General features: G+C 33.1%; 2 protein-coding genes across 2 annotated transcripts; one reads left to right on the top strand and one right to left on the bottom strand.

Annotated features, from left to right (window-relative positions):
* The first annotated feature begins 6,169 nt into the window (after positions 1 to 6,169).
* On the top strand, positions 6,170 to 9,667 carry LOC129910344 (ubiquitin thioesterase OTU1). The gene is made up of 2 exons (XM_055987687.1): positions 6,170 to 7,086; positions 9,189 to 9,667. Exons 1-2 carry the CDS (start codon positions 6,328 to 6,330, stop codon positions 9,399 to 9,401), a joined length of 972 nt encoding a protein of 323 aa, XP_055843662.1. The 5' UTR covers positions 6,170 to 6,327; the 3' UTR covers positions 9,402 to 9,667.
* On the bottom strand, positions 9,509 to 12,908 carry LOC129910345 (protein Asterix). Its single transcript, XM_055987688.1, has 3 exons — positions 12,665 to 12,908; positions 12,473 to 12,588; positions 9,509 to 9,763 (listed from the first exon to the last, which is right to left on the bottom strand). Exons 1-3 carry the CDS (start codon positions 12,780 to 12,782, stop codon positions 9,674 to 9,676), a joined length of 324 nt encoding a protein of 107 aa, XP_055843663.1. The 5' UTR covers positions 12,783 to 12,908; the 3' UTR covers positions 9,509 to 9,673.
* Between the last annotated feature and the right edge of the window lie 1,090 nt (positions 12,909 to 13,998).

The following is a 13,998-nucleotide window of genomic DNA, read 5'->3' as shown; positions in this document are numbered from 1 at the left end:
TGCTGTGAAAACAGGTTATATAACATTGAATAAACACGAAAAGTAAATTATTTAAAGAAAGAATTGGCACTCGTACTCGAACAAAATAAATGTAAAAGCTTGGCCACACCGAAGGGTACATGCGGTAGCGGTGCAGGTAATTGTAAGAAAAAAATTCCAAACTAGAGCGACAACGTTTAGGTGTGGAATATTTTTTAAGGCTTGGCCACACCGGAGGGTATGCGGTAGAGGTACGGGTAGCGGTAACGATATTTGTATGAAAAAAATTCCACATCTGAACGTTGATATGTCAGTTTGGAATTTTTTTCATACAAGTACCGTTACCTCTACCCGTACCGCTACCGCATACCCCCCGGTGTGGCCAAGCCTTTAAAGGCTTGGCCACACCAGAGGGTACATGCGGTAGCGGTACGGGTAATTGTATGAAAAAAATTCCACATCTGAACGTCGATGTGTCAGTTTGGAATTTTTTTCATACAAGTACCCGTACCGCTACCGTATGTACCAGGCTTGCTAAATAAGGATCTCAAGTATTAAGCAACCTATGCAGAAGATCAGTCATTGTGTCAAATATCAAATTTTGTGAAAAATACGCGTTAAAGGCACTTACTATTGCTCGAAAAATAAACAATTGTTTTTTTTTTTAATTAATTTATTTTTATCAATATAATTGGAACAACCTTTATCAGATGTAAAACTTTTTTTTATTAATTGATAGTTTCCGTTTTTAATTTTTTAAATAACTTAATTCTTTTTTTTTTCTTACTGCTAACTTTGAATTTGAACACCCTGTATTTTTATTGGAACTATTTTAAAATCAAATTCACAAATTGTTTGAACACCCTGTGAAATAAAAAAGTTTCTAATTCTATATAACATTCTTCTTCTAACAAAATCCCAAAAAGTTATTCGATTTTTACGGTATGCCATCATTTTTTTTTATGGTCATTTAGAAAAAAAAAAAAAAAAATATATATATCATAACAAAATTGGGGTGTCAAATTTTAGTGATTCTTGCATTGAATATTGTCTCTAAGCGGAATAACGCGGAATAACTAAAGTTTTGCTCTAACAAAGCAACAAAAATAGAAAAAAAAACACATTTTTTTAACTTCAATCACCAAAACAAAAATGTAAAACAACCTGTGAAATAAAAAATTACTTACATAATTATACCTTGATATTTAGAAAATATAAACAAAAATAAAACTTTTATTAAAACACACACCAAACCTTAGAGGATATAATAGGTGTGTTTTTTATTACAACTGGTCTTAACTGGACAAAAAAAACGCAGTCGGGGCTAAGCAATTTACATGTTAAATACAACAACACTTTAGCCCCGTGGGCTTAGTTGTTTAGCCCGGAGATTTCTCTGGGCTTAACTTTTTGAACAGTTTTAAATCTGTGCTACCAAACTAATTTTTTCAGAAACTGTTTAGAATTTGTTTACAAACGTGAAAACTTACGTTTGGAATGATAAAATGTATTAAACTAGGTTTACTAGCATACATTATTGTATTTTTTTTGTAAAACATACATGAAAATAAAGGAAAAACTCGAAAGCGAAAAATATGACAACTCTAAATATTTGTTGTGTCTTGTGTTTTCTGAACATTAAATATACAGTGCTGCCAAGATTTGAGGTTAAGCCCCGATGCGTTTTTTTTGTCCAGTTAAGCCCAGTGGTAATAAAAAACACACCTAATATATGGAGTGCTTGTTCCTATACCTAATACATTGTAACGCCATATGCATGGATAGGGGTCACTGCCTTCTTTTTTCAGTGCGAGTCCGGTTCTGCAGCTGTAAATAAACAAGCTTGTTGATGACAGCCATCAAATGAAAATAAAATGGACGCATGCAGTCATCGAAAAACTTAAAGAAACTAGAGCCCTCTATAAAAGCTTCACGGAACTAACAGCACAAGCACTCCATATATTATATCCTCTAAGCACCAAACGCACGAGAAAAAATTAAGAGCAAAGTAATCTATTTCACCAAATAAACAGAAAAAAAATCGCCAACTGCAACTTCGAAGCTATTTTTATGAGGGGTATTCACGATCCGATGCAACTGGTCTTGTATCATTGCAAAAGTGCAAAAGTGTAAAATCTTACAACACTACAACAACAAAATATACGGATTAAAATTTTACAACAGTCTTGCACTTTTGCTATACCCTAGACCTATTGCAAAATAAAAATACAATAGAGTAAAATTATTTTTGACAGATGGCAGCTCACCGTCGCGTCGCCCATGATAAACAGTTTGTCTTTTTTATTCTGTTTATTATGGTTGTCGGCACTCATGTCCCGTAATTTAGTTTCTTTTGATGTAAAATAATTTGTGAAAATTAATTAACCCGAACAAAACAAAGAATTAAATTATAAAAAATGGAAAAAAAGAAGAAGCAACAGTGGAGGAACAACCCTGTTAAAAAAAACATCATGGATTTCATTCATGCTTCAATATTTACTATAGATAAGAAAAGGGTCGTTACGATCTATTGTAAAAAAATAAAATTTTACATTTTTACTAGGCCTGTTGCACCAGATCGAGAATACCCCTATTTTTGTTTACACCATGATCCCCATGATCGTTACGATCTATTGTAAAAAAATAAAATTTTACATTTTTACTAGGCCTGTTGCACCAGATCGAGAATACCCCTATTTTTGTTTACATCATGATCCCCACGCCCCACCTATCAATTCTTTTATTATCACTTCACTTTCTACAATCTATTAGCTTTAAGAAAAACCGGTTTTGGCATCAAACAAGACAAGTCATTTTTCGAATTAAATTCCGCTAAATTCGCGAAATCCCACACTGTGGCGGGTTCGGTAATACGAAATCATGTGAAAGTGACTCTCACTCGCCCGCCGCAGTGCATCTGTGTCTTCTGTAATAGGCATGAATATTTTCATACAATTGTCTGTACCGCTACCCCATACCTTTCCTTCGTGGCCACAACGGAGGGTATGCGGTAGCGGTACGGGTAGCGGTAACGATATTTGTATTTAAAAAATTCCGCATGTACCCGGTGTTGTATAGCCTTAAAGGCTTGGCCACACCGGAGGGTATGCGGTAGAGGTACGGGTAGCGGTAACGATATTTGTATGAAAAAAATTCCACATCTGAACGTTGATATGTCAGTTTGGAATTTTTTTCATACAAGTACCGTTAAGGCTTGGCCACACCGGAGGGTACGCGTTAGGGGTACAGGTAACGGTACGGGTATTTGTATGGAAAAAATTCCAAACTGACACATCAACGTTCGGGTGTGGAATTTTTTTAATACAAATATCGTTGCCGCTACCCGTACCGCTACCGCGTACCCTCCGGTGTGGCCAAGCCTTTACCTCTACCTGTACCGCTACCGCATACCCTCCGGTGTGGCCAAGCCTTAAGGCTTGGCCACACCGAAGGGTACATACGGTAGCGGTACGGGTAATTGTATGAAAAAAATTCCACATCTGAACGTTGATGTGTCAGTTTTGAATTTTTTTCATACAAGTACCCGTACCGCTACCGCATGTACCCTTCGGTGTGGCCAAGCCTTTAAGGTTTGGCCACACCGGAGGGTATGCGGTAGAGGTACGGGTAGCGGTAACGATATTTGTATGAAAAAAATTCCACACCTGAACGTTGATATGTCAGTTTGGAATTTTTTTCATACAAGTACCGTTACCTCTACCCGTACCGCTACCGCATACCCTCCGGTGTGGCCAAGCCTTTAAAGGTTAGCTAACCGTTCGCGTACACTAAAACCGAATTATCGGCCGACATCGGGTCGGAACTACTCGGACGACTTTCTCGGACGATCGTCTGCATACACTGCTTCCGATCTAAAACGTCGCTGCCGGTCTGTAGACTGACTTTGCGAAACTTGAAGTGCATATAATAATTGTTTTTAATGGAATATTTTAAAGAAATTTATATTTTTGAAAGTTCATACCGCCAATGTTTGGAAAGAAAAAGCTTTTAGCAATATCTATGTATAAATCAACCCGACAACGGACGAAAAATCCAAACAAGTTCGGATTATGCCGGTTGATCGGTTATTATCGGGCGTCAACGTACTACAACGGACGATGTCACTTTCAGTGGTGTACGCACTCTCTTTTCTTTCTATGTGCTTGGTTCTATCGGCTGAGTTCGGCCGACAACGTCCGAGCATAATTCGGCCGATGACGGATTTGGTGTACGCGAGCCGTAAGGAGTGTTCCTAAAAGAAAACGAAGTAACTTAGAGCCTGAGGTTCTTGAAATTTTGGATATTGTAAACTAATTTAAAATGTAAATAAAATGTGTTATATGTATATATGTATGTTGAATGTAGCTATAAACTGATAGTAAAGGTGAAATTGTTTACATTAAAAACAAAACATATAGTAAAAACAATTAAATAAATTCAAATTGGCTTTTTATTTTACAAGAATAACACGATTGGTAAATACAAATTGTCTATTCCAGTTAAACTGATTTTTTTTTCGACAGGAAGTTTCGTGACAGAACACTTACCAATTTAAAAAAAAAACATTGATTGTCCATAAATAAAATGCTTTTTCTGTCGTTCTGAAATGGGAAGAATTTAATTTTAATTGAAAAAGAACACATTTTTTTTTTAATTTCACAAATGGTCCCGCCAGGAATCGATCCCACATACCTCTGCACACCAAGCCAGCACCTTACTAGTAGACCATACTCGAATATTAAAGATGAGTGGCAAAAAGGGAGCTAATTGAAACCTCACATAAAAATGCAATGTTTTTTTCTAAACCCAACTAACATTTCAGCTTCGGTTAAGGTATTACAAAAGCTACATTTCAGCTTCTTTTAAACTTTAGTAAGGTTGTTGGGCATGGAAAAAGGAGAATGTTATACAAATTTGACCCTCTATAAGGATCTTAAACGAAGCTTTACAGATGCTCTACCGAAGCTTTGAGATTTGACAGATAGCCTTGGAAGAGCTTGTATAGCTCTTTAATACATGTCTTATCGAAATTAAAAAAAAAAACTACAAAAACAAAAAAGAATTCTTTTTTAACTGGTTTTAAATCATGAATTTTATCTTTTGATCTGATATTATATATAAAATTCCATTAGTTTTTAGTATATCTATTAATAATAATTTTAAAAGTATATAATTTTGTTACCACACCCAGGAATCGAACTTCGTATCTGCTTGGTGGGAGTCCACCACTCTACCCACTCGGCCATCCTAGTATATTCATTAATGAAATCAAAAACTTAATCAGTTCAAATAGCAAAAAAATGTCCGAGCTAAATTATTCAATGTCAAAACCAAAAAGTGTCCGAGCTAGATTATTTAATATCAAAACCAAAAATCAAATACAAACCTTGGTAATTTCTGTAAAGCTTCTATAAATTCATTAAACAGGCTAATAAGAAAAACAAGCTTTCTTCGTTTAAGTTTCTTTAATAGTATTTAAACAACTTATTAGAAGTTGTTATACAAGTCTGAACTTATATAAGCAGTTTAATTCTGAAGCAGGCTTAATATAAGCTGTATACAAAGTAGAACCTGCGAGATTTCAATTTATAGAAGCTGTTGTGCTAGTTGGGAAGTGTTACAAACATTGCATATCTGCAGGATAAAAGCTTTGCATACTTATTGGTGAAAAACATTGCATACTTGAGAGATGAAAACATTGCATACTTACAAGAACCTCTTGGAACAGGTCTTATGAAAGCCTTCTGTCACTTGCAAATAGAAGGCTTCTTTAGAACGGTTCAAACAGGTCTTATAAAGGTCTTCTTTAACTTCTATTTACAAGTCTTCTTCTAAACACTTCCAGATAACCTTAAGGAGACCTCATTTTTTTCCAAAATGGATGATTTGCGTAAGTAAGCCTTAAACTAAACGTTTACAAACTATAGCTTGCCGAATCGAAGAAAATGGACCTTATGCAAGTAAAATTGTTACTTGGGACATGCGTCCGCGATTTGTACTTATGTATGCATCAAAGAGATTTAACTGAAGCTTGTTATGAACCATGTTTTCATATACCCCTGTTTACATTGACCCACATTGACCCTAGATTTTAACTTTACAAAAATTCCGCATTTGTTTTTTTTTCCAAATCTGTTTCCACCATTAAATACTTGGTATAAAAATAATAAAAACAAACAGAACTAATCATCGCTTTGTATGTCAAGTTTTTTTTGAAAGGTCGACTGTGACGGACATATTTACCAAAAAATAGAATTATTTTGCTCCATTTTGGACTTAAAATTAGATATTTAATTTTGGTGTATTAAATTTTTCCTCAATTACAATTTTCCATAAAACTAACTCATCATGACGGGATTTTCTTTAAAACTTAAATCCAAAAATGGTCAATACGTCGTAAGCGACCTAAATGCTGGCACAACAATAGGCGATCTTAAAACAAAGATATCCCAAGTTACGCAAATCAATCCATCATTTCTCCACATTCTGATAGGTTTCCCCCCAAAACCATTGGATTTATCGCAAAATAGCAATTGCATTAGTGCGACTGGTATCTCATCTGGCGACACATTAATTGTCGAAGAGAAAATAGTCCCAAGCATTGAAGATGATGCTGCATTTGCTCGACGACTGCAAGAAGAAGAAGACCAAGAAATGCTTTCAGTTTCAGCTGCACCCGAAGTGCAGCCGAATCAAGATCCGACAAATCCGTTTGTTGGCATTTTGTTGAAAAAAATCGTACCTGCTGATAATTCGTGTCTGTTCACTAGCATCGGGTATGTTTTGAATGGCAAAGTGTCGACAGATTGTGGTGGATTTATGAGGAAGATTATTGCCACTCAAGTGGCTGAGGATCCGGTATCGTATAATGATGGAGTTCTGGGTAAACCTAATGCCGAGTATTGTGAATGGATTCAGAGGTCGGAGTCGTGGGGTGGAGCTATTGAAGTGGCAATATTGTCGAATTTCTATGGAATCGAAATTGATGTTGTTGATATACAGAATTCGATTATCAATCGGTTTGGAGAGGACAAGAACTATGGATTGAGAGTGTTTCTTCTGTTTGATGGGATTCATTATGATCCATTGTATATGGAATCGGCATCGGTAAGTTTTTATGCTTAAGTTAAGTACATTATGTAAGTTGAGCTGAATATAAACAAAATTTGCGTATTGACAAGGTGTCTCACGATAAATCAACTGATGAGTCCAAGTGAGTTTTGGACTAAAGACCGTAAAAAGCTATATTAAAGTAACTTATAGTTTAGTTTAAGTTAGAGCGCGTAGTTGGAACAAGCTAGTAGTTGCTTGTATTTATTGGCAACTCGAGGTAAAGTTTTGGTTTAATATTTTAGTGGCTTTTACACAAAAGGTATGACTTATGTATCTGTGGAATACGAAGTATTAAAATCACTAAATTTGATAGTGATTTCTCATTTTTATAATATAAAATTGGTTCATTTATTAACGACTGCCTTAAAAAAAACGCGTCTAGTTTTCCTTTGGAAGTGGTAGTCTACTCATGAGCAGAAATCTAGTACTACTAACCACACATTCTCGAACAGAAGATAATGTGTTAACTGTAGTACTAGATCTATCATCTCCAATAGAAGAAGCCTACTATCACACATGAACAATGGTCCCATCTTAGTTAACTTATACAGGATAAATAGAACTAATTTTTTTCAAAACAAGATTTTTTACAGGTTTTACCAATAGCAATGAAAACTTGCTTACGGTGGCGCTCACAGCTCCAGATCTTGGCCTCAACCAACAAGCGTCTCCAGCCAGCTCAGTCCCTAGTTAGCTGTCTGCAATTGCGCACATTAAGTTGGTTGTGGTTGTTCTCCAATCAAGGGCGCCACTTAAGTTGCGGTCTTCCACTTTGCGCTCCGAAAAATAATTTGCTAGGGCCGATTTTTGGTGACGCATATTCAAAGATAGCCCTTTTTCTTACTTATTTATAAGAAAAAGATACGGACTCAAAACTAATACCTTCAATTTATTGTAATGCTCCCAAAAACAAGACCTTTTTTCTTAGAGTAAATAGGTTCACTTTTTAGTAAAATTAGGGGAAAATGACTCAATTATTATTAAAGTAAAATGGTTTCATAACGAAGAATAAATATTATTTTAAATTTAAGTGGAGCGATTGAATATTATTCAACCTCAACTATAAAGCGTTTCGCCCAGGTTCGACAGTATATTCATGCTATGAGTTTTATAAGTGTCGGTAAACATCGACCAAAATTAGGCTTCTTAGTAAGGGTACGACAGATGTAACTGATCAACCCACTGTCGTACCTGGACGAAACGCTTTGGAGTTGAGATCACTAACTTGATCTTTAAAATTGTAAAATGGTTTCTATCAATAAAATCGATTATTTAAAATAAAATATTTTTATTTACGACTATCTCAAAAATGTTATTCTGTTCCGAGTTTATTTTTTTTATATTTTTTGCTTCTTTTATTGGGTTTTTAGTTAATTTTTTTATTTGAAAATTGAAAAAAAGTAGGACGAATATTCCAATAGTGCGAGGGTTTAGCCGTTTATTTAGAGTTCTAAGGAGTCCGCATAAGAGGCAAGTTATCAGGAAAAAAGAAACAGTATGAAATTGATTTTATTTTCCTGAGGGTCGTTTATAGCGATCAGGAATATTCATGTCAGTAGACAAACCACAACTTTTTCTTTTTCTGATTGAAATGCACACCAAAACGTTCAAACAGCTGACACGAAAAATTGATTTGCATCAGGAAAACAAATAAATATAATTTTAGCAAATTTAATTTTAAATGGAACTATTTAAAATGTTCTTTTTAATAAAAATTCTTTGACTCATTTATTTTTATCACTTTCAAATTTTTTTCGGATTTATTTTCCTGTATCTAAAACCGTAAAAGTTTATTAAAGTTTGCTAGTAGTTTTTTTTAATTGTGCCAGGTACTGTGATTTTTAATATTTTTTCGATTTAACAAGCGCTTAATTTTCGTTTGGTCCACAACTTGACTTTTTTTTTTTCTTCGGAACTAAGGTACTTGGAATGTCCAGTAAAACATTTTTAAATAATCCCCATTACTCCACCAAAAATATTCCAAAACAGGATAAATATTATACATTTACCGTTACAATCATAAGGTTTACACAATTTGTAATCCATTATGAATTCCCCACATTTCTAAACCGTCTTTATATTTATATTTCTTCCAGGGTGAAGTACCAGCAACAATGTTTCCAATTGAAGAACTTGGTGTTTATCAACAAGCTGAATTGCTAGCAAAAGAAGCCAACTCGTCCCGGCAATTTACTGATGTGGAAAAGTTTTCGCTCCGTTGCATGCAATGCGATATTATGCTAGTTGGTCAGGTACAAGCTCAACAACATGCCAAATCGACTGGTCATACAAATTTCGGGGAAATTTGAGTATACACCGTTGCTGTTATTAACCTCATTATATTTATTTTGGTACTCGTTTTAGTTCTTATTTAATTATTTTAGAAAAAAAAAATAGCAAAGAAAAACAAAAACAATTTATGCAAATGTAAAATTCAAAATGCTTAAAATTTACTACAATTACACAAATTATATATTTTTTTTCTTTTGGTTGCTTTGTATGAACCACAAATTAATTATCTTTTATTGGAAAAAAAAAATAAAAACAAAAGCTAAATTTATCTAAACAAAACAAAGTTGTGTTATGAAGCCCATGGTGGTGTCATTGGTGCTGGATTTTGCAAGTAGGACATAACAACAGCACTTACACTAAGCATGAATGATGACAAGACCTAAAAAACAAATTAGATAAAAAGAAAGATGTTTATTGTTAAAAAAGAGAATATCTTCTTGAGCATTGTTCTAGATAATAAAAAAGATAAAATAATTAAAATCATATACAGTTTTGTTTCATAACACACATGTTTGGGAATCGGTTGTAAATTTATCATTTGAAACGAACTGAATTGAAAATTAAAAACACTCTTAGTTTAAATAAAGTATATAAATTATAATTTGCCGCCCGAGTAGGAAATTATATTGCGGCAATATAAAAAAAAATCTCTTTCAATTGAAATAATATCGTAAACTATCCAACAATAAAAGGTCTACACAAATCACATTTCACCTTGTTTAATCAAAGTAAAGAAATACAAATGTTGATCTTGCCTTAAATACAAATTAAAAGCCAACTAGCCGATATATTTGGTTTTGCATTCTATTAGCATAACGTAATGAGCATTTGTAAGCCTAAAGCTTCTAGTTTAGTGGCTTTGAGGAAACAATGATTGCACACCCATGTTTTGGCTTTTTTTCTTTCTAACCTCTACATTGACTTGAAAGATGGATTTTTTTTTTTTCTGGAAGTAATTTTTTTAGGGGAAATCAAATATCAAAGACAATATGGTTTCTTTTATTTGAATTTAACAACATTTGGTTCTGACCAATCAGAGCCTCATAAAATTCGTAAAAATTGAATGCCGGGAATATCTTCACTCATTTTTGCTATCCGTAACTCTATCACTCGTCAGTCATCATGAAATTGCAAACTTTGGGGTGCGTTATGAAGTATAAGCGAATATTTTTCAGCTATAGTCCAATAATCGTCCAAGCACAATCGCTTACATGATAATAATTGAGTTACGGAAAACACAAAAAACGATTAAGTACAGCCAAAATCGTGTGGCGGAATGACCCCCCTGAGTTGATTCTTCTATTAACTAATGTCGAATTCCTTTCAACCATTTGCAGTCTCAACTCAAATTCGATACTTTTTGAGCATTTAAGAAACAAAAATAGTAGCGATATCTTTTTGACTGAAAAAAATTGGCAACTCTCACTTCACTAAGGTTAGACTTGTAGGCTTAACGTCGGCGATCCTGCGCTAATCACATGAATCTTAGACTATATTCGCACATTCACTTTCAACTTTTTATTTTTTCATTCTGCCATTTTGCTTATTTTTAATTTGCATAGAGTAATTTTCTTTAGAATCAATTTATCAACTTAAATGGTTTATATGAAATAACTTCTTTTCTTAAAAGAAAAAAAAAAAAAAAAATAGAAAATCCCACGCTTTGAATTTTAAGTTGTTTTTTCAAATAATTTATCCTTCTTATATTCACACCATTAAAATATTTTAAATGTAAATAATAAATGAGATTATAAAAATAAAATATAAATAACAATAGTTTATTATTGAAATAATAAAATTGTACTAGTATCGTTTCATTAGGATTTTTTTTAGAAATATCAATAAATTGTTTTAAATAGAAATCACATGGAATACCTATTAAAAGAAACTGAAAAAATAATAAAATGCAATATAGAAATATAAAAAATAAATTATTTTTTTTTTTATTAATCAATGACTAACTTTAGAATGGACAGAGCCCGAGGTAAATACAGATTTTTTCGGTCATAGAAGTAGAAGATTAAATTGAACATCAACACCTACATCCACCAAAATAATTATAAAGGCACTCGATTTGATTCTTTTTAAATATATAAAGGATATTAAATTTTTATTTCTTGCACAAAAATAAGAAGACAAATATATACTGGATTGTTTGCCACCCTATATTTTTATTTAATTAGTTAGACTTAATTGAAAGAATTTTTTTTTGCGTTTCTGGAGCGAAATAATTATAAAGGTACAGCTGATTTTCATATTAAAAGTGTGGTTTAGCGAGATCAAATTTAACCAAAAAAGTAAGCAAAACAGTTGGAAAATGAATTAAAACCCATTATGACCATTTTATAAGTAAAATTTTTCGGTCATTTTAAAATAAAGCGTGGAAAATCTTTGACCCAGGCAGAAATGGGCAAAATTAAAGCTTACCATGAAGAGGGCTTGTCTAACCGGGAAATATCTAGAGGATTAGAAAGGTCCGATTGTGTAAATGATAATTTAATTTACAAAGGAGACAAGTATTTTTACCTTAAACGATTAGAAATGAAGCCTTTGGTCGAAGACAGAGCCAAAAGTGACAAAAAATGAAGTCTTTTTCTTGATAAGGCTTCAATTAATCCAGCAAGGGAACCTTATTCTAATTCAAGTTTCAGTATGTAGTTATCACATCAAATGAAGGTTCCAGAAGAAAAACGGCACATGTCCACTTTTTATCAAAAATGAATTAATTATGAGGTCTTGTAGTATTTACTGAGCACTGTTTGATGGCATCCTTACTTTTAGAAAACAAACTTAAGACTAGCTAGGAAAATAAATAAGTTACGTGCCTTTAGTACTAAGTTGCATGAAGAATAAAATTTTAAAATGCGTTTTTCTCAGAATGAGTTGGAATGGACTTGTGCTGTTTTTCCTCTGGACCCGCTTCAAATAATTTGACCCAGTTTTCGATCAAGTAGATGAATTTGAGTCATGAGTTTGAGAATATGGTAAAACAGTCCGCTTTTTTATGGTTTTAGATTTTATTTTAAATACTATTAATGATTTTACAAAGCTACTCATTCATATGGTAAGGATTTAATGGAAAACTTACCTGTTTGGCATCATCACTGACTCTGGAACTGGCAAAACTAATGCAGGAACAATAAAGGGCAAACCAAGCACACCATTTTAGCTTCATCATGAGACCACACATTGAGAATATCATTCCTTTGGAGAATATTAGGTTATTTTATTTTTTGATTAATTAAAAAAGATTATGAAAAATGAAAAAGTTAATACTCACCAAGAATATTCATGTAGTCGGGCATTAGATCTTCTCCATTTCCACCTTGAGCTTGATTTTGAGGTGGTTTGTAGCGGATAACTTTGTCCTTACGGCGTGGATCAACAAAAGCACTCATTTTCTTATGTTTTTAATTAATAAATAATTTAAGAATGATTTTTAATTTGTTATCTTCACTTTAATTTGGAAAGTGGAACTTTTTTTTCAAAAGAAAAATGTGAAACGTCAGACAGCCACAGAGTAACCAGCTAGAGGAGGAACGATTGTGCGCTTGTCAAATTTTAGACGAGTTCATGTTTTTGAGATCTATAGATGCCTAAAGGTGTGAACAGAATGGGTCACTCAGCGACTAAAATAAAAAAAAATCGCTTTCTTAAATAGCTGAAAAATGGCGAACAGAATGCAGTCACACGACGGGCTGTCAATATACATTAAAATATATAAATAACAGAATATCGTCTTTTTTTACATTTTCGATAGAGAAATTATATTTTCATTATGATTTTTCATTCTATTAAACAAATAGAGCTTCTGATCCATTTGAGAAGAATGAACAAAATTAGAAATAGAGTACAAAAGGCAGCACTTGAAAAAACAACAAACGTCAAACTCGTCACGTGACGAAGTTTAAAAAAGTTCATCTTTTGAGCGAATCGCATTTTTAACATCCTCCCAAATCAACGCGTTTCTGTCGTTGCGACAACATCGCGTTCAGGTGTAAAATTTTTTTAGTCGATTGAGAACTTTCAGGTTATGTCAGTTCTTGACTGGAAAAACATAAACTAGTTTAAAAAATACATCTAGATGTAAAATTGTCAAATGTCAAAAATAAATCCAAATCCAAAATAGTTATCCCGATTTCAACTATGAAAATAGTTAAAAATTACTATATTTTTCTCTGTGAGATAGTGAATATCATGGATTTGGATTTATTTTTGACATTTTAATTTTTTTACATCCAAATGTATTTTTTAAACTAGTGAATAATATGGCCGTTACACACTTGTTTTTAGAAACACTTCTCAAATTGAATTTTAGAAAAGTATGCTTTGCATACGTACTTTTAATTTTATGTATTTAATAACTGAAAAAAAAAAATGTTTACCTGTTCCCCATCCCCAGTACAGATTGACCAATCAGAAAGAAGATGGGGATCTTCATTGAATTGTCTCGACTAGGGAAACGCGTTGATAAGAACACCCTAAACACTGCACTTATTCAATTTTGAAGACAAGTTAGAATAAGCGGTATTGAGTAACTCAAACTCACTATAAGATCTTTGACAGCAGGTCCGGGAACTGTATAAATAATTTTTCAAAACTAAAAAAATTAGC

This window comes from Episyrphus balteatus, chromosome 2 (assembly GCF_945859705.1).
Source record: "Episyrphus balteatus chromosome 2, idEpiBalt1.1, whole genome shotgun sequence".
NCBI lineage: Eukaryota > Metazoa > Arthropoda > Insecta > Diptera > Syrphidae > Episyrphus > Episyrphus balteatus.
The sequence above is the reverse complement of the archived record's forward strand: the minus strand, read 5'-3'. Positions and strand labels throughout refer to the sequence as shown.

Bases quoted from the DNA above. Each gene is read 5' to 3' on its own strand.
- LOC129910344 (XM_055987687.1), top strand. From the start codon at position 6,328: ATGACGGGATTTTCTTTAAAACTTAAATCCAAAAATGGTCAATACGTC. The intron at 7,087-9,188 runs GTAAGTTTTTAT...TATTTCTTCCAG, and splicing joins TGTATATGGAATCGGCATCG to GGTGAAGTACCAGCAACAAT.
- LOC129910345 (XM_055987688.1), bottom strand. From the start codon at position 12,782: ATGAGTGCTTTTGTTGATCCACGCCGTAAGGACAAAGTTATCCGCTAC. The intron at 12,589-12,664 runs GTGAGTATTAAC...TATTCTCCAAAG, and splicing joins CGACTACATGAATATTCTTG to GAATGATATTCTCAATGTGT. The intron at 9,764-12,472 runs GTAAGTTTTCCA...TTTGTTTTTTAG, and splicing joins TCAGTGATGATGCCAAACAG to GTCTTGTCATCATTCATGCT.